We start from the raw sequence: 18265 nt of genomic DNA, 5'->3' as shown, positions 1-18265 counted from the left end.
TGTCGAGCAACAACTGCATTGGCATTGACGTAGATAGTGGTGGTCGTCACGACGTCTATGGGGAAGATGGTGGTTGCCTAGTCGTTGACCTATTGAGTGAATCCTAGCCTCGGTTCGAAGCTGGGGTTGTTGGAGCTCCTATTGCTCCCTTCGCTACTGTGTCAATTTCGACATCACATATTGTCGAGTGGCTCTTTCGTCGCTCAACAATTGCGTTAACACCGACGTCGATGCAGAGCAGTGAAAGGGTTGCTCGACGAGAGGTGGTGCCAAAATTGATGCAATACCAGGGGCGAGGGGGAGCAATAAGAGCTCCGGTGACTTCAACTTCCAACCGAGGCTAAGATTCACCCAATGGGTTAGCAACAAGGTGGTCGCCATCTTCGTTGTAGACGTCGCAGTGGCTACCACCATTTGCGTCAACACAAATATAAAGCGACGTGGGGCGAGCGACAATAAGGTCGATGATGTGCTCCTCTTGGAAGCGGGTGATGTTGCGATAAAAGTGGATCTTTTCATTATCAGAGGCAACTAGATAACTATGTCAAAGTTGACGCCAATGACATCGTCGTTTGCTACCACCTATGTCTGTCTATCATTGAACGTTAAAATTTTTTTTAACGTTTTATTTTTATGTTTTCGTCAGTAAAAGTGATATTGTTAGGATAAATAGACATAGATATTTTATCTTCATAATCATAGAGATATCAATTTAACTTTATAAAATTTAAAGATCAAAACGCTAAAAATAACTAACTACAAGAAGTATTTTATAATTAGCTCATAAGTGGACATGTCTTATTTGTTGAGGAAATAGTATCTATTAAAATTCATTTACTATCCACCGTCATTATGCAAATAGCTATAAAATATTCCCCATATTAGCTGTCAGCTGCCGCTCACTCGAAACTTGTCGAAGGAAGAAAAACTCCAAAATAAAGATACACAAATGATTCGTCGTGAGTGTAGATTTCAATAACATTTTAAGTTTTAGTGATTGACCATTCCTTTTGGATGCTACAACCCAAAGAATAGTCTTTTATCTCCAACAACACTCGCATGACCTTAAAAGTGTGAAGATAGATCAGATTCGCCTGAAGCTTCATAAAAAAGGACAGTGTTATTTGTCTTCTGTCAAAAGCTTTGGAAAGATGAGCAACTACGAAAAGCTTCATGGTGGTTGCAAAGCGTGTGTGGAAAAGGGTTGCTTTGATCCGCCGGAGGACTTCGGTTCAGCTCGGTTAGTCGTGGCAAAGGAAGTGTTGGGAGTCGTCACGGACGCTTCACGGTAGGCATCAAAGATCACACACCCTTTACTTTTGTCTGTTGACATCTTGTGAAAGATTTCTGGCCGATGAGCTGCTTATATTCCTACAGATCTTGACGTGGGAGACCTTTACTTTTCCTCCAACACATAGTGGATATCCACATCAGGCTATCTTGGACAAATCTTTTATGTAATAGAATGTTTCAGGTGATTATTGGCGTCGGGAGATGAAGATTTCTTGGATTAATCTTTTATGTTACGAGGATAGTAATTATGATAAGACTCACGTCTCACCTCACGCCTCACGCCTCGATCGGTATGACTGTACCCGGCCAAACGAACCGGAACACCGGCCGAGACGCATTAACGCCTACTCAGGCTCGGTTCTTCACGCCATGCTAACGCCCATGTCAGACGCTACCAGCCTGCCTCCTACAGGCGGGCACATCAAACAACAGTAAGCTTCTCTATAAATACCCTCTCGTTCATTAGAGAGATGGGAGAGGGACATACACAAAACACTTCTTCATCTGAAACCCCCTCCACATCTACTAACTTGATCGTCGGAGAGGTCGGGTCGAGCACCCCGGCCCGACCTTTGTGCAGGTATGAAGTCGAAGGGCCCCGCGGGACGAGCAGGCGTGGAGTTCCTGCCCGGAGGAGGCGGCTACACCATCCCGATCGGATGCCGCACGCGACCCCCTCAGCGAGCTCGAGGGACGCCCTAGGGAGATACCCATCGTCCAGACCCGAACCGAGACGCGTAGGCTCCGAGGCCACGGCTCAAAGTTGTTTCCCACAACATTATGTAATAGCATCTTTTATTTAAAAAAATTAAAAAAACAGAATAAACGATTCCAAATCGAAATCGCTTAAAATCGATTCAGTTCTAGTTTTAAATTTTATAAAATTAGAATCATCAATTCTTTAACCAACCAAAGACTACTATTATGTGATGAAATATGATGGTTATATATATATATATATATATATATATATATATATATATATATATATATATATATATATATATATATATATATATATATATATATATATATATATATATGGCTTGGCGAAAATAGACATAATATTATTGTTAAGCCAAATTTTACCTTTGTTAAGTCGGGTCAAGAAACTCCGCCCTACATTGGCCTTTATACAGGATTCTATCGAGAAATCAAATTTCACTTGAGATCGACCTAAGACTTTCTTGAATAAGTTGAAGTTACATGAAGATCACATCGGAGCCACTTTCCTCGAGATCAAGCCGGGCTTACTCAATCGTCGACGACACATCTCCTTAACACATATGAATCAAATTATTTTTTAAAAATAAAATTTTAAATATAAAAATAATTTTTAGAATTAAGAGTTTGTTGCTTTATAAATATTATAGGTAAGGTAAGAATACATACTTTGCATATTCGTAGACTTTTTCTAGAGGGACTGAGTAGAAAAATAAATTATTTTCTATGAAGTTTACATTAGAGACGGTAAAGTTTGAACTATAATTTGAATTAAAATTTTGCTTTTCTAATGAATGTCGACAAGAAATGCTAAACCACAAAAATCTTGTACTCAATATTTTAGTTTATGTTTTATTATTCTTTTGGTATCATACTCTTATACTTGTAGGTTTTTTCTTCTAAAAAGTCTGAATGAAAACTAAAAAATAATAATCCTTTGAGAGTTATGTGAAAAAAAATGTTGATTTGGACTTGTATTTGGATTAAATCTCTCTCTCTCTCTCTCTCTCTCTATAAATAAATAAATATATATATATATATGGATTAAATCTCTCTATCTCTCTCTCTATATATATACAATATATACATATACACATACATATATATATATATATATATATACATATATATATATATATACATATATATATTCGGTAGGCAAGAAATAAAATTGTGTTATTATTAATTTTATTGTTCTTTTTAGCGTGTGTATCTAAAAAAATCCATTTCGTCATTATGGATGTTGATTCATCCGAAAGATGTTGAGCTCGTAATGGAGAGTGGCAAATGGCGAGGAATCGCACTACATATGAACTTGACCTCATATGGTTAGGAACTTACACTTTAATTAACTACTCTAAAAGCACCAATTCTGTCCGGGAGACCGCCGGAAGCAACGCAGCCGTCGACACACCGCCCCAAAGCGAAGTGACCGAGAAGCGAGGAATGGATGAAGAGACGGGTGGCGACGAGCGTCGTCACCGTCAAGCAACCCAGCCATCACCATGCCCAAGAATCCATCACCAAAAAGAAGATAAAAGTAGAGAGAGAGAGAATCCTTCTCCCTCACCCTCCATCAAAAGCAAAAGCAGAGCCACCAAAGTGATCCATCCATCCTCTCCTCCTCCCATCGGCCTGGCTCGACATGAGACCATGACGAGCCCGCCGGCCCACACCGTCAGCAAACTCGCCGTCGAGGTCATCGACGCCCGCGACCTCGTCCCCAAGGACGGCCATGGCACCTCCAGCCCCTTCGTCGTCGTCGAATTCGACGGCCAGCGGAAGCGAACCCACACCGTCGCCCGCGACCTCAACCCGCAGTGGAACGAGCGCCTCGAGTTCGTCGTGGCTAACCCCGCTTCCATGGTCGCCCAGGAGCTCGATGTCGAGGTCTACAACGACAAGAGGATGGGCAGCCCCAGCGGCGCTCGTAAGAACCACTTCCTCGGCCGTGTTCGTATCTGCGGCTCCCAGTTCGCTCGCCGCGGCGAGGAGGCGCTGATCTACTTCCCCCTCGAAAGGCGGAGCCTCCTCAGCTGGATCCGCGGTGAGATCGGCCTCAAGGTGTACTATTACGACGAACCGCTCTCGGACGAGACGAAACCCGTCGGATCGGATCCCAACCAGGCCCCTGCTCCCCCTCCGAGAACCGAGGAGCCCAAGGATGTGCCTCCGGATGTCCCGGCGCCCACGGAGGCCGCCATCGACACGCAGTCCCCGCCACTGGTGTCCGTCGTCGTGGTGGAGAAAACGCCGGTCCAGACTGCGCACGTGAATGCCAACGTGGTGTCACCGCCATCGCCTGACCCGACAACGGTGGAGGCGTACCCGCCAGAGGTGCGGAAGATGCAGACGCCGGTCTGCACGGAGAGGGACCGGGTGTTTTCCAAGAGATTCATCGGCGGCGCCTGCGGCCCGAGGGTTCTCTCGGGCCGGTTCGTCGACTGCAACGAGCTCGTCAACCGGCCCCCGCTGGCGACGTACGACCTGGTGGAGCCGATGCAATACCTCTTTGTCCGTGTCGTGAAGGCTAGGGGCCTCCGCCCGTGCGATAGCCCGCACGTGAAGATCCAGGCGGGGCCGCACACGCGCCGTTCCTTGCCGGGGCGGGACGGCGGCGCCGGCAGCCCGGAGTGGAACCAGGTGTTCGCGCTGAGCCAGTGCAAGCCGGACTCGAGGCTGGAGATCTCGGTGCGGGGAGGCGGGCCCGACGAAGCTTTTCTGGGCGGCGTGTGCTTCGACCTGACGGACGTGCCGGTCCGCGACCAGCCGGACGGCCCCCTGGCCCCCCAGTGGTACCGGCTCGAGGGCGGCAGGGACGATGCGCCGATGACAGGGGATATCATGGTGGCCGTCTGGATTGGGACCCAGGCGGACGAGTCGTTTCCGGAGGCCTGGAACTCGGACGCCACGTACGTGAGCTACACCTACACCCGGTCCAAAGTCTACCAGTCGCCCAAGATGTGGTACCTGCGGGCCACCGTCATCGAAGCGCAGGACCTGCGCCTCGCGGCAGCGACGCGGCCCTACGACGTGCGCGTCAAGATCCTACTGGGGATCCAGGCCCTGTGTACCCGGCGGCCCACCGCGGTCAGCAGCAGTGCGTCGTCCATCTCGTGGATGGAGGACCTCATGTTCGTGGCGTCCGAGCCGTTCAGTAACCACGAGATGATCGTGCAGGTGGAGGACCGGTCCACCAAGGAGCCGGTGGTGCTGGGGCACGCAGTGGTGCCGGTGGCGTTGGCGGAGCAGCGGTTGGACGAGCGGCAGGCGGTGGCGTCTCGGTGGTTCAGCCTGGAGGAGGCGACGGCGTTCGCGGGGTGCCGCTGCGGAGGGGGGCCTGGCGGCGGCTACTACGGCCGGTTGAACCTCCGGTTGTGCCTGGAGGGTGGGTACCACGTGATGGACGAGGCGGCGCACGTGTGCAGCGACTTCCGGCCGACGGCGAAGCAGCTGTGGAAGCCGGCGGTGGGAGTGCTGGAGCTGGGAATCCTGGGGGCCCGCGGCCTGCCGATCAAGGGCGGCGAAGACGCGGCCAAGAGCTCCACCAACGCCTACTGCGTCGCCAAGTACGGCAAGAAGTGGGTGCGAACGCGGACCGTGGCCGACTGCTTCGACCCGCGTTGGAACGAGCAGTACACGTGGCAGGTGTACGACCCGTGCACGGTCCTTACCGTCGGAGTGTTCGACAACTGCCGCATGTTCGACGCGGCGGGCGACCGGCAGGACTACCGGATCGGCAAGGTTCGGATCCGGGTGTCGACCCTGGAAAGCAACCGCGTGTACACCACCTGGTACCCGATGCTGCAGCTGCAGCCGTCCGGCGTCATGAAGATGGGCGAGGTGCAGCTGGCCGTCCGCTTCGCGTGCTCGGCGCCGTTCCCGGACACCTGGGCTATGTACGCGCAGCCGATGCTCCCCCGGATGCACTACCTTCGGCCAATCGCTGTGTGGAAGCAGGAGGTGTTGCGGGCGTGGGCGATCAGGATGGTGGCCGAGTGGCTCGAGCGGTCGGAGCCGCCGCTGGGGCAGGAGGTGGTGCACTACATGCTCGACGTCGACACGCAGTCATGGAGCATCCGGCGGAGCAGGGCCAACTGGTTCAGGGTCCTGTGCGTCCTCGCCTGGGCCTTCGGGCTGGCGAGGTGGGTCGACGACATCCGGCGGTGGAGGAATCCCACCACTACGGTGCTGGTGCACGTGCTCTACCTGGTGCTGGTGTGGTACCCGGAGCTGGTCGTCCCCACCGCGTCGCTCTACATGTCCCTCATCGGGATATGGTACTGCCGGTTCCGGCCGCGGGTACCCGCAGGGATGGACATGGGGCTGTCGCAGGCGAACATGGTGGCGGCGGACGATCTGGACGAAGAGTTCGACCCAGTGCCGTGCGCCAAGCCGGCGGAGGTGGTAAGGGCGCGGTACGACCGGCTGCGGAAGATGGCGGCGCAGGCGCAGAGGCTGCTGGGGGACTTCGCGGCGCAGGGGGAGCGGGTGCAGGCGCTGGTGAGCTGGAGAGATCCCCGGGCGACGAGGCTCTTCATCGTGGCGTGCCTGGTGGTGGCGCTGGTGCTCTACGTGGTGCCCCACAAGATGGTGGCGGTGGGGCTCGGCTTCTACTTCCTCCGCCATCCCATGTTCCGAGATCCGATGCCACCGGCCAGCTTGAACTTTTTTCGGCGGCTTCCCAGTTTAACCGATCGTATGTTGTAGTTGTCTCAGCATCAGATCATGAGAGATAGAAGCAACAGTCGACGAGGAATCCCTGTGACAGGAAGACGTAATATTTGTTGGATTGACATAGTTTGATTCTCAGGAACAAAAGGCAAATAAGAGACGCTACTTGGCAGTTCTCAGGTGTTCCTTCAAGAATAAAAGAATTATTGTCTTTTGGCATTAGAATCAACATGAATGTTTCAGCTAGAAAAATATACAATACAACCAAAGTTATTGCTTATGTACTAATCAGTTCTATCTACCTAAACCCATATGGCGTTGCTTGTGGGCCAGTTCCAGCTGCCCTTCTCATGGCTTTGGACTGTGCAAGCATCTCGTCTCGTTCTGCCCAAAAGATTTCTTTCATGTGAGGATTGCAATCTAAAAACACCAAAACATTCTATATGAGCAAATAAACCACTCCAGTCTTACCATATCGTGATTCGATGATCTTGTCGGCTGTTCCATAGGCAATAGCTTCCTGCGCTTGAAATATTTCGGAAGCTGGATGTCCTTTGCAATCTGTAACAGTAGGTGTTGGCATCAAAGATCCTTTGCCTGGGAGATGACAGCAACATAAAGATAGCAAAGAGACAAGGTAGAATCAGTATGCAGTACTGATGGAAAATTTGAGAGTATCAGACAAGAAACATTATTGTAGAATCAGTATATTATCTTCAGATACATGTTGATATTAAAGACATTGGAAATAAAGTATAAATAAATGAGACTTAAAAAGACAACACTTATAAGGGGATTAATTTATGTATCGGATCCGGGTAGAATCTAAACTGACTTAACCAATATGGAATAATCTGCAAAATAAACTTTACGCACATAAAACTCATAGGTCGCATCACTATGCAAGTTCATACAGTCAAATCGTGTTGATATGTAGTAAGTAGAAATCAAATAAGTTGATCGTTGAACGCTATAGGCATCATAAAAAGTGCATCAGAAATAATAAGCACAATAAATTCCATGGTGAATGCGAAGATACAAAAGGCAGGCATTTGCTAGAAGTGTATGACATAAGATATATGAAAATATAAAGATTTCTCAACTAAGCTATAGTGAAACTGCATATGCCTTATAGCAGTAGCAACTGTTACTTAACAATATGATTCATTTCAATGTTCCTTGAGATTAACTGATCCTTGGATATCTGAACTAGTTTACTTACAGCTACCTCGTCAGCAATTGCATAAGCCTCGGTTTCAGATCCAACACTTTCCATCTTCTCATTCTGGAAATCATGTAATCAAAATCAGCATATACACAAATTACTGATATTCTAAATCAATTGTTACAGAAAAATATATAATAAATGACATTTTCTTTCCCTGAGGTATGTACGTATGATAATTATTTGTTTTGAGCAGTTCTTACTTGCATCCCAGATAAATAGTTCAGTGTCAGGTGGAACTATCTGTAAAAGAAAAGGGCATAATAGCACATATACATAAGACTGATATATGAAAAATATCCAGTCCATGAAATTTGCATGCTATATTGACCTAATAGAATATCTTACAGGCATGCCAAGATACACAATCCAAGCATCTAAGAGTATAGAAGGTAAATCTGGAGGAACAGTTCTTGGCCTTCCATATCCTCGAGCACATACACGATACATACTCACACTCATACTGTACTTTGATGCACACCCTTTCATGCCTGTTAAACTGTGCATCCCTCCATTGTCAAGGTATTTCTTGCAGAAGAAATGATTTCCTGAAATCACACCCAAAAAGGCACAAAATTGAACCCCATTTTCCGTCTTCGAACAGAAAATGACTTTGAAAAAAAGGAAATTTGGTTCTCAGTTACCTCTCTAACTTTTCTGCATGCTGCCTGACAGGGTTATCTTCGGACACGAACATGTCCATTTGTGAAGCAGTAAGGCCATAAATGTATTTAGGAACATTTTTAAAATCGTCCACCACTGTTAACCATTGAAGATAGAACTTGATTTAAAACACTGTCCAAATCTGTATCCATTTTTTCTAAACATGTATGATTTGTGGTGCCAAAACAATGTGCATGTGATTTACCACAAACATGCAACTGTGTTTCTATAGTTTGAGAGTAAATCTCAACTTTCATGGAGGTAATTAAAGTCTTCATTAGTTCTAGAAGTGAATACTCAATAAGTAAGAAGGTCATGTCAATCTCAAGCCAGAAAAAAAGATATCTATTACTACTTACATGTACTACATTAATTTATTCAGAAAGATAGAAATTTGCAACTGAGACATTAAGATGTTAACAAATGTCATTATCTTTTTGCCTGAACCTTCACAAATAGTTTGGGCAATGGTAGAACATAGATGAAAAGCCTACAATGATTCAGTTCAATAAAAGAACAATTTATCAATTTTGGGGTATCATAAATTTGTTTATTCATCCAGTCTATAGCCTTTAATTATTGAGTAGGCAATGGTAAATCTTACAAACATGTGCAGCTAGTATCTACCCTTAAAGGCCCTTACCGATGTTCTCTAAATTTACCATGAAAAAACTCAATCAAAGCATTAGCTGGATACCAACATTAGACCCATTGTGATCCTCCATAGCCATGCTCTCTACGTCATACACCCCAGGTGGCTAGCATTATTTCAAGCTATGCACCTCCATGTCGTTCATAAGAAGATTGAGAGGAAGGTACCTCATATTTCACCCTTATGTCAGTGCCTGGACGCATGCCTAGGTCACACCCAATTGAGGGCACCTGCCCGGACCTGACCTGTTACTGACCACTTGGGCCTCGCCTCGCATAGGCTCCTAGGTGAGCACCTGAGCCCTTGATGGCTTCATTGCTTGATGTAGCAACTAACCAATCTGAAGGAATGATGATAACAGTGTTTAATGTTTATCTTATATAGAATCTCACAAGGATTGAATGAGAACTACAAGTCCAAACATATTAAAAATAGTAAGATTATGTGCACAAATAGAGAGGAAGACTCCAAAAGTTAGACATTTTTTATCAAGATTAGATGTTCACATATTCACAATAATAGGATGAACATAATACTGTGGGACCAATTTAATTTATTTCTTATTTGAATAAATTTGATTAGTTTAGAGTATTTTGAGTATGTCATAAGTTGTCACATGACAACATCTACAATATTTTTAATTTCTTAGATTGATTCTGAGGATCAACAATAAAATTAATGAATAAATAAAGGAAAAAATCATCTAGCTTAAGAATGGATGACTTTGTATTTTCTACTTTATTATTATTTTTTTCTTTTCTTCTTCTTGGGATGGAGCTAGAAGATAATAATAATATAGGAGAATGGATTAAAAATTGAGTTTGTTTCCCACATTATGTGTAAGTGGTACAAGAACATAAATCTTTTTTCAATGGAATGATTCTATCATCCACGTATATGAGAGGTCTTGATTGTGAGAGTATTCTCCTTGAGCATAAGTGAGTCTGATAGCTATTTATTTCATTTCTCATTGTCTTTTTGTTATTATATTTTTTCTTCTTCTCTTATCTTCTTTATTCTCAAACAAAAAAAATATTTTATTATTCGTCCAAATTGATTTGAATTTAAGGTTTTGGTTTAACCAAAATGTACTATCATCATGTTTCAATTTTATAAACTCAAGTTGAGTTACTAGGCAACGAGCATGTATGAATTGATGCCGACCTTATTTTTTTATTTGAATAAATTTGATTAGTTCAAAGTTATTCCAAGCAAGGATTACAATTTCGATCCATACCGATGTACAGAGTCTTATTCAGTATAGTACATACCGAGGCGTACCACTGATACGTCCAAAATCATCAAAAATATCTCCAAAAATATCTAAAAAATAGAAGGAAAAAAATATATTAGGGTTTTTAAGTTAGAAATAAATATAAGTTTAGTGCAATTTTAGCAAAAATAATGTTAAATAGGAAAGAATAGTGTCACATATCTTTTTTAGGCTTTAAGGAGTAGTTTTGTGGTATATTCCGGATCGTCTTTCCGTTAATATTGAATTATTTACAAAGAAATTATTTGAATTGCTAGATTATGCTTTATGCAACTTAAACCTTAAAATTCAAATGAATTAAGTAATCAATCGATGGATATACATGGCTCTACCACTAAAAGGAATGACGAGACTCCACGGGCGATGGATAGCGGGCCTCATTCGTATGTATCTATATATCAATATGATATGCTTGTCAGACCCAATCTTAAAATTGATCCCACAAAATAGTGTATTGATACACCGTATACCATTGGTGCATCAATGTAGTCATGGTCGTAGTTTGATAATCGTGAACCACATGTGTCCGAGGCGACTCTTGAGGCAAAGACGAATGTAGCATGTATTGGTGCGAAGCATAGAGAATGTCAGAATTTTTGCTTTTGCTACTGATATGTTGCTCCGTATCATAAGATCGATCATCGTGGCGTTGCTCGAAGAAGTATGACCAACTATCATTGTATTGTTGTTGGTTGCAAAATTCTTTATAATACGACGACTGTGAATACAATGAGCTTCGCTCTGTGTTTACGTCGTGTAGACTCTGTCGCATTTGCTCAAATTATAGCTTTGTTGAGTTTAAGAAAGTGAAAAATATAAGAATAAGAGAGATGTGAGTAAAAAAGAGTTTAAAAGAGTTTAATAGATTGAGAGAGTGAAATGAATTAAAAGAAGGTGAATGAAAGAGTTTAAAACCCTTTTCTAAGTCTCAAACGGTCAAATTGATCATTTGAAATAGAACAATTTCAGCTCTTGATTGGTATGGTAGAAATCCGATCATTACCAATGGGTACAAGTCGGTAATGGTCGGATTTTGGCTAATCCGCCCGGTATAGACCTCGTATCGCCCAATACGAGGTCAAGTGACCGATACCACTCGATAGAGGACGATCCGCGTACCGATATCCTGTCGGATCGATGCATACCGCCCAATATGTCATAAGTAGTTAGATGATAACATTTAAAATATTTCTAATTTTATGAAAAATATTGATTATGAAAATAAAGGATGGAAATAAATGAAGAAAAATACAAAAAAAAAGTATAAGGAATACTATCAACACCAAGAAAAATGCTTACTTAACAAAAATTGAAAACTTATCTTAAAAAAAAAAAGGAAGAAACTAACTTATTTGGTTAGTTGTGTTTTCATGCTTATTATTTTTTTTCCTTTTATTATTCTACTTGTGGTCTGTAAAAACGGGGTTAGAACATTAATTTCAATGTTAAAGTGTGGGACATGCAAAATCGCAAGGCTCTCTGGTAATTGTTGTTTTTCTATTATCTTTATGTGATTATTCTATCTCAATCACTCCCTCATTTTCAAGTAAAAAGTTACAATTCGTCCTACATCACAGCACTGGCAAAATCAACATATATGCAAGCAGAAATTATAATTCTTAATGAAATAACTAAAAGAAAACAAGAGGCGCCTACCTCCCTCTTTGAGATTTTCCTCCCGAAATTGCTTGGGTGCATGCTCATAGCTGCTAGAAGAGCGTGAGTCGCATGTTCAGGAAGCATTTTATCTCGAAGCAGCGGCAAGCGAGCGGGGGGGCGTTACCGATAACTTGGAGGGCCTGAAGAAAGGGTTCTTGGGGATACCACACCCAAAACCTAGTTAGCAACTGGTTCCTCTTCCGGGAGCGAAAGGGGAGGCATCATCGCAGGGAGAAGAAACGGAGGCGGCTGAGACGGACCGGGATCACACTGCAACCGCCATGGATTTGATTGGAGGAGAAACCGACATAAGACCCCCCATTCGGAGGCGAGGAGAAAATGAACCCTCAACCATTATGCGATATATATATATATATATATATATATATATATATATATATATATATAAGTGCTTCTTGGCAAGTGTTATATGAAATTGTGATTTATAATTATCAGAAGACTTGTATGTTAATATAAAATTATGATTTAATTATTCTATAAATTTCAATCATCTTTAGTTCAAGATAAGAATGATGTGAGGAAACACATTAAATACTTGTAGGATTTCTCACTAGTAAACCTAAGAGTGATAAAAAATTTTAAGATTTAGGTGAGAGGATATACAATAAGATCCATACTTGAATTAGGTTAACTTACTTTAAATTTTTATTTGTGTTTGATTGTTGCTTTTCTGGATTTTCTATCATGTTTCAGAAGTGTTATCTTAATTTATCTATTTTTTTTCTGAATAGAGCATGATGATATGTTGTTCAATATTGAATAATGTTGACAATATGTGGGTGGAATTTGCCAATGCTAAAATGAGTAGATGGTTGGAGGAAGGAGTGAAGTGTTGGAATTACTCTTAGGAGATATATGTATCCAACATCTTAATTGTATGATATCAAGGATCTGAAACCTTGTTTCAAATTATTTTGCAAAGGACAATTAAGCCCTTGGAATGTTCTGAGTGTAATTAAAGATACTTTGTTTTTGTTGACTAATTTTGATGCCTACTTCATCAATCATATGTTTAGAGAAAGTATTAAAGTGGTCAATTAGTTGACCAAACTTGAAAGGTCAACCACATGTAATTATTTTTGGAGGGGGGAGTGACCCTCTAAGTAGTCAATGTTAACCTCCTTTGGCAAGATGGGGGGATGTTTGTAATATTCAGTAATTAATTAGTTTCCTTTTTGACAAAGAAAATTATTAGGGATCCTTCAAAAATAATTATGTATAACAAAGGGCGTTCGCCTTCTCGTTCTCGATTCACTTTCTTCTTCGCTAAGCGTTTGTCGACCTCGTCGAGCACCGGGCATTAAGGGCAGCGAACGGCGACATGGACGTGGCCGGCACCAGCGGAGGCGGTAGCTCGCTGCCGTCGGTGGGGACGGACGCAACGAAGCGGAAGGTGTGCTACTTCTACCACCCGACGATGGGCAACTTCTACTACGGAAATGGACACCCGATGAAGCCCCACCGGGTGCGGATGACACATGCCCTCCTTGAGAAGTACGGGCTCCTTAGGCACATGCGTATCCTCCGACCCATCCCCGCCCACGAGCGCGACTTCTGCCGCTTCCACGCCGACGACTACATCGCGTTCCTTCGCACCGCCGATCCCTCGGTCGAGAACAACCCCGCCACCTTACGCCGCTTCAACATCGACGACGTCGAGTGCCCCATCTTCCATGGCCTCTACAAGTTCTGCCAGCTCTACGCCGGCGCCTCCATCAGCGCCGCCAGGCAGGTCAACCTCGACCACTACGACATAGTCATCAACTGGTCCGGCGGCCTTCACCACGCCAAGAAGAGCATGGCCTCGGGCTTCTGCTACGTCAATGATGTCGTCCTCGCCATCCTTAGTCTCCTCGAGACCCGCGACGTGGGCCCCTTCCTCTTCTTGCTCTTGATTCTGCACCATCGTCTTTGCATCTTTCTTTTAGATTCGGGTTCTCATAAAGAAATCTTTGAACTGTTTCTTGCTGCTGCTTGGCAAATTTAACTGATTGATTCCATGTCATTCTAATGTTCTTTTTTGGTTTCTTTTCCGGGAAGCTATTTATTATCATGTCTCAAAAGTTGCTTCGTATAAAGCGTTATCTTAATTATCTGCTTTCTTTTTTGTATTTTGCAAATAGTTTATGGTGATATATATACATATGTTTATTTGTTATCTGCATGCAGCGTGTTCTCTACGTGGACATTGATATCCACCATGGAGATGGAGTAGAGGAAGCCTTCTACACAACTGATAGAGTAATGACGGTCTCATTCCACAAGTTCGGAGGCTATTTTCCTGGAACTGGGCATATAGATGATATCGGATGTGATGGAGGAAAATATTACGCAGTGAATGTTCCATTAGATGACGGAATAGACGACGAGAGCTACCTCTATATCTTCAAACCTGTCGTAGCAAAAGCCATGGAAGTCTTCAGGCCAAACGCCATCGTCCTTCAGTGCGGTGCTGACTCCTTATCTGGAGACAGGTTGGGCTGCTTCAACCTTTCTGTGCGTGGCCATGGAGAGTGTGTCAAGTATATGAGATCTTTTAACGTGCCACTAATGCTGCTTGGCGGCGGTGGCTACACCTTGCATAATGTTGCTCGCTGTTGGTGCTACGAGGTATGATTGACGTCCTTTCGTTTTCTTCTTCTTCGAGTAATTCTCATCTTATATGTTTCTAATCACATTGAACTGTGGAGAAGACCGGGGTGGCCCTTGGAATCGAGGTGAACAATAAGATTCCTGATCACCAATACAGCGAGTATTTTGCCCCACTCTACAGAATCCACCTTCCAACAACGAACATGACAAACAAGAACTCACGCAAGTCATTGGATGATACCATAGCGAAGGTACTGGCTAACCTTTCCAAGCTCCAAGCAGCCCCCAGTGTCCAATTCAAGGAACGGTCGTCTCCTATGGATCTCGATGAGGTACTTACTACTATGCCTTCCTTTGTTACCAGCTTTCTAGGAACGTCGACTACTTCATGCTGAAATCTTACACTCTGCATTATCTTATCGCTTTTGATTTTAGACATACTATTACTGGAACAAAGTAAATCGTTAACCAAACTATGTCTACTGTGGTACTCAGCAAAATCTTATAAATGGTGTTATCCTTGTAGTCTTCTTGTGTACGGCTGTCGATGTTTCTATGAATTCAGAAACACCGAAATGTGCATCGTCACATGTTGAGTGGTTCACATCGTTTATTCTTATTATTTGTCATGATGGAAAATGCTCGCAAAATCACTGACTGCATAACTTTTTGTTTCTCGTCGTCGTCGTCGTCGTTGTGACGTCCAGATTGACGAGGATGAAGAGGACGCGAGCGAAAGTGATGAATAGCGGTCGGACCATGGCAGTCGTGCTCCCTCTCCCGTATCGTGGATGCTTGTTCTCGATCAGCACAAACACCGGTGTCTTAATGTCTTTTCATCGCATTTCTATCAAAATGACATTTGCTGTGAGATCTTCGTCCTTTCTTTGATTAAGGAATGTATTACTTAAGCACTGTGTTGTTGCCACCATGCTGTTCTGACATCATTTGGTATCCCCGCGTGTGAATGCAACTTTGTGTTGAAGTGACAGTAATCTGTGGTTAGATTTGTCTTCGTTCGCTGCAAGCGTTCGGTTAATTTCTTGCGCAGGATTTGTACACGGTTCTTCCGCACTCTTCTTTTTTGAGTTAACGTGTTCTTGGTGATTGGGCACATTATAGATCATCCTATGGGGACCTGACTCCGCCATGTCAGCCCGAGCATGAGACCTCGGAGGGAGATGGAGCCACGACAGACGTGCCGCCAATAATCCAGGCAGCAACGGTCACCTCCTCGCGTCATTCGGCATCGCACCAACCAGTCCCGCCTAAGCAAGGACCGTGCCAGGACGACGCCGCATGGTGTTGTCCCACACATCCCGGACAGTGAACACCCAAAGGTACATTCGCCGCTAACAGGGGTCGGTCGTACGAACAACCCTCGTGAGTCACAATAAAAACCTCCCGCCAACATCTGACGAGAGGCATGAGAACACAAGTAGACTACTGACCCAAGCTTCGAAGGGGCCCAAGTCGGGATCACCCCCATCTCGGCCTAGGCCTGTGTGCAGGAATCCAGGCACAACAAAGGTGAACGAGTTCGAGAAAGAAGCGCATCGCCACCGAATCCAATCACGACCCGGCCACCCGAGATCTTCGCCCTCAAGACGATCCTGGACGTTGCTGGTTGGACCAAGCCATGTCAGCAACATGGTCACGGCCCGAGGTTCGTGGAACATTTTGGCGCTGGCCGAGCTGTTCGGATTAGGCACCGAATGGACTAATTGGATGAGATGTTGCCTGTGCAACTGTTGGTCGAGTTACGTGACTCAGGCAAAGACTGATTCTGTTGTCCGAGTTGTTCGACTCGGGCACTAGATGGACTGATTGGACGAGACATTGCTCGTGCGACTACTGGTCGAGTTGCGTGACACGACCAACAGTTGCACAGGCAGCGTCTCGTCCAATCAGTCCATCCGGTGCCCAAGCCGAATAGCTCGGCCAACAGGATCAGTCTTTGCCCGAGTCACGCAACGCGGCCAACAGTTACACGAGCAGCGTCTCGTCCAATTAGTCTATCCAGTGCCCGAGCCGAACAACTCGGCCAGCAGGATCAGTCTTTGCCCGAGTCATGCAGCTCGACCAGCAGTCGCACGAGCAGCGTCTCGTCCAATCAGTCCATCCAGTGCCCGAGCCGAACAGCTCGGCCAGCAGGATTAGTGTTTGCTCGAGTCATGCAACTCGATCAGTAGTCGCACGATCAGCACTTCATCCAATCAATCCATCCAGTGCTCGAGTTGAACAGCTCGTATGGTAGGATCAGTCTTTGCCCGAGTCACGCAACTCGGTCAGTAGTCGCACGAGCAGCATCTTGTCCAATCAGTCCATCCAGTACCCGAGTCGAACAGATCGACCAACAGGATCAGTCTTTGCCCGAGTCACATGACTCGGCCAGTAGTCGCACGAACAACGTCTCGTCCAATCAGTCCATCCAGTGCCCAAGTCGAACAAGATCGGCCGACAGGATCAGTCTTTGCCCGAGTCACGTAACTCGTCCAACAATCACATGAGCAGTGTCTCATCCAATCAGTCCATACAGTGCCTGAGTCAAACTGCCCAACTGGTAGGATCAGTCTTTGCCCGAGTCACACAACTCGACCAACAGTCGCACAGGCAACATCTCGTCCAATCAGTCCATCTAGTGCCCAAGCCAAGTAGCTCGGCCAGCAGGATCAGTCTTTGCCCGAGTCATGCAACTTGGCCAGCGGTCGCATGAGTAGTGCCTCGTCCAATCAGTCCATCCAATGCCCGAGCCGAACAACTCGCCCAGCAGGATCAATCTTAGCCCAAGTTAAACAGCTCGGCCAGTAGAATCAGCCTTTACCCAAGTCATGCAATTCGACCAAAGGACTCACAAGCAACGCCTCGCCAAGTCGCCACCTGACAGTTTCGGGAAACCCGGGATGGCGCCGCATGACATCATCCCACACATCCCAGATAGCGAACACCCGAAGGTACATTCGTCGCTCATAGGGGTCGGCCATACGACCAACCCCCAGGAGTCACAATAAAAACCCCCTGCCAGCATCTGACGGGGGGCATGGGAACACAAGCAAACTATTGACCTAAGCTTCGAAGGGGCCCAAGTCGAGATCACCCCCATCCCAACCTTGTGTGCAGGAATCCAGGCGCAGCAAAGGTGAACGAGTTCGGGAAAGAAGCATGTCGCCACCGAATCCAATCTCGACCCGGCCACCCGAGATCTTCGCCTTCGAGACGATCCTGGATGTCGTCGGTCGGACCAAGCCGTGTCAGCCACGTGGTCACGGCCCGAGGTGTAATGCATGTGTAAAAGCTGGATTTTTGGCATTTTAATTGGAGTGTGCAGATCAAAACTCCTTGCCTCAAGAAAGTCCACTACCTCCTGCTCTCATGGCGCGTCTTGCCTTTAATCCACAAGCATTACAAAGAGACTGCACCCTAGTTTCCATGCACATCAATATTAGCACAATCTATAGAAGATCAAACTATCTATATGTAACTTCTTTCT

General features: G+C 45.3%; 2 protein-coding genes and 1 long non-coding RNA gene across 3 annotated transcripts; 2 read left to right on the top strand and 1 right to left on the bottom strand.

Annotated features, from left to right (window-relative positions):
* The first annotated feature begins 3296 nt into the window (after positions 1-3296).
* LOC103985782 (protein QUIRKY-like) lies at positions 3297-6864 on the top strand. Its single transcript, XM_009403615.3, has one exon. It carries the CDS (start codon positions 3304-3306, stop codon positions 6724-6726), a length of 3423 nt encoding a protein of 1140 aa, XP_009401890.2. The 5' UTR covers positions 3297-3303; the 3' UTR covers positions 6727-6864.
* Positions 6865-6877: 13 nt separating this feature from the next.
* LOC135631418 (uncharacterized) lies at positions 6878-12501 on the bottom strand. Its single transcript, XR_010494389.1, has 8 exons — positions 12160-12501; positions 9398-9570; positions 8560-8674; positions 8264-8463; positions 8119-8158; positions 7913-7975; positions 7162-7287; positions 6878-7074 (listed from the first exon to the last, which is right to left on the bottom strand). It is a non-coding gene; the product is annotated as an uncharacterized LOC135631418 (long non-coding RNA).
* A 1003-nt stretch (positions 12502-13504) lies between these two features.
* Positions 13505-15524, top strand: LOC135680183 (histone deacetylase 19-like). The gene is made up of 4 exons (XM_065194153.1): positions 13505-14050; positions 14353-14793; positions 14877-15107; positions 15483-15524. The coding sequence occupies exons 1-4, from the start codon at positions 13505-13507 to the stop codon at positions 15522-15524; spliced, it is 1260 nt and encodes a 419-aa protein (XP_065050225.1).
* The last annotated feature ends 2741 nt before the right edge of the window (positions 15525-18265 follow it).

The sequence above is a fragment of the Musa acuminata genome, chromosome BXJ1-1 (genome assembly GCF_036884655.1).
Source record: "Musa acuminata AAA Group cultivar baxijiao chromosome BXJ1-1, Cavendish_Baxijiao_AAA, whole genome shotgun sequence".
Classification (NCBI taxonomy): Eukaryota; Viridiplantae; Streptophyta; class Magnoliopsida; order Zingiberales; family Musaceae; genus Musa; species Musa acuminata.
Note: the sequence above shows the minus strand (reverse complement) of the source record. Positions and strands in the feature narration are given on the sequence as shown.

What these genes read in the sequence shown, in the direction of transcription:
- LOC135680183 (XM_065194153.1), top strand. Translation starts at nt 13,505, where the DNA reads ATGGACGTGGCCGGCACCAGCGGAGGCGGTAGCTCGCTGCCGTCGGTG. An exon ending in CTCGCTGTTGGTGCTACGAG is followed by an intron (nt 14,794 to 14,876) that starts GTATGATTGACG and finishes ACTGTGGAGAAG; the next exon opens with ACCGGGGTGGCCCTTGGAAT. An exon ending in CTCCTATGGATCTCGATGAG is followed by an intron (nt 15,108 to 15,482) that starts GTACTTACTACT and finishes TGTGACGTCCAG; the next exon opens with ATTGACGAGGATGAAGAGGA.
- LOC103985782 (XM_009403615.3), top strand. Translation starts at nt 3,304, where the DNA reads ATGGCGAGGAATCGCACTACATATGAACTTGACCTCATATGGTTAGGA.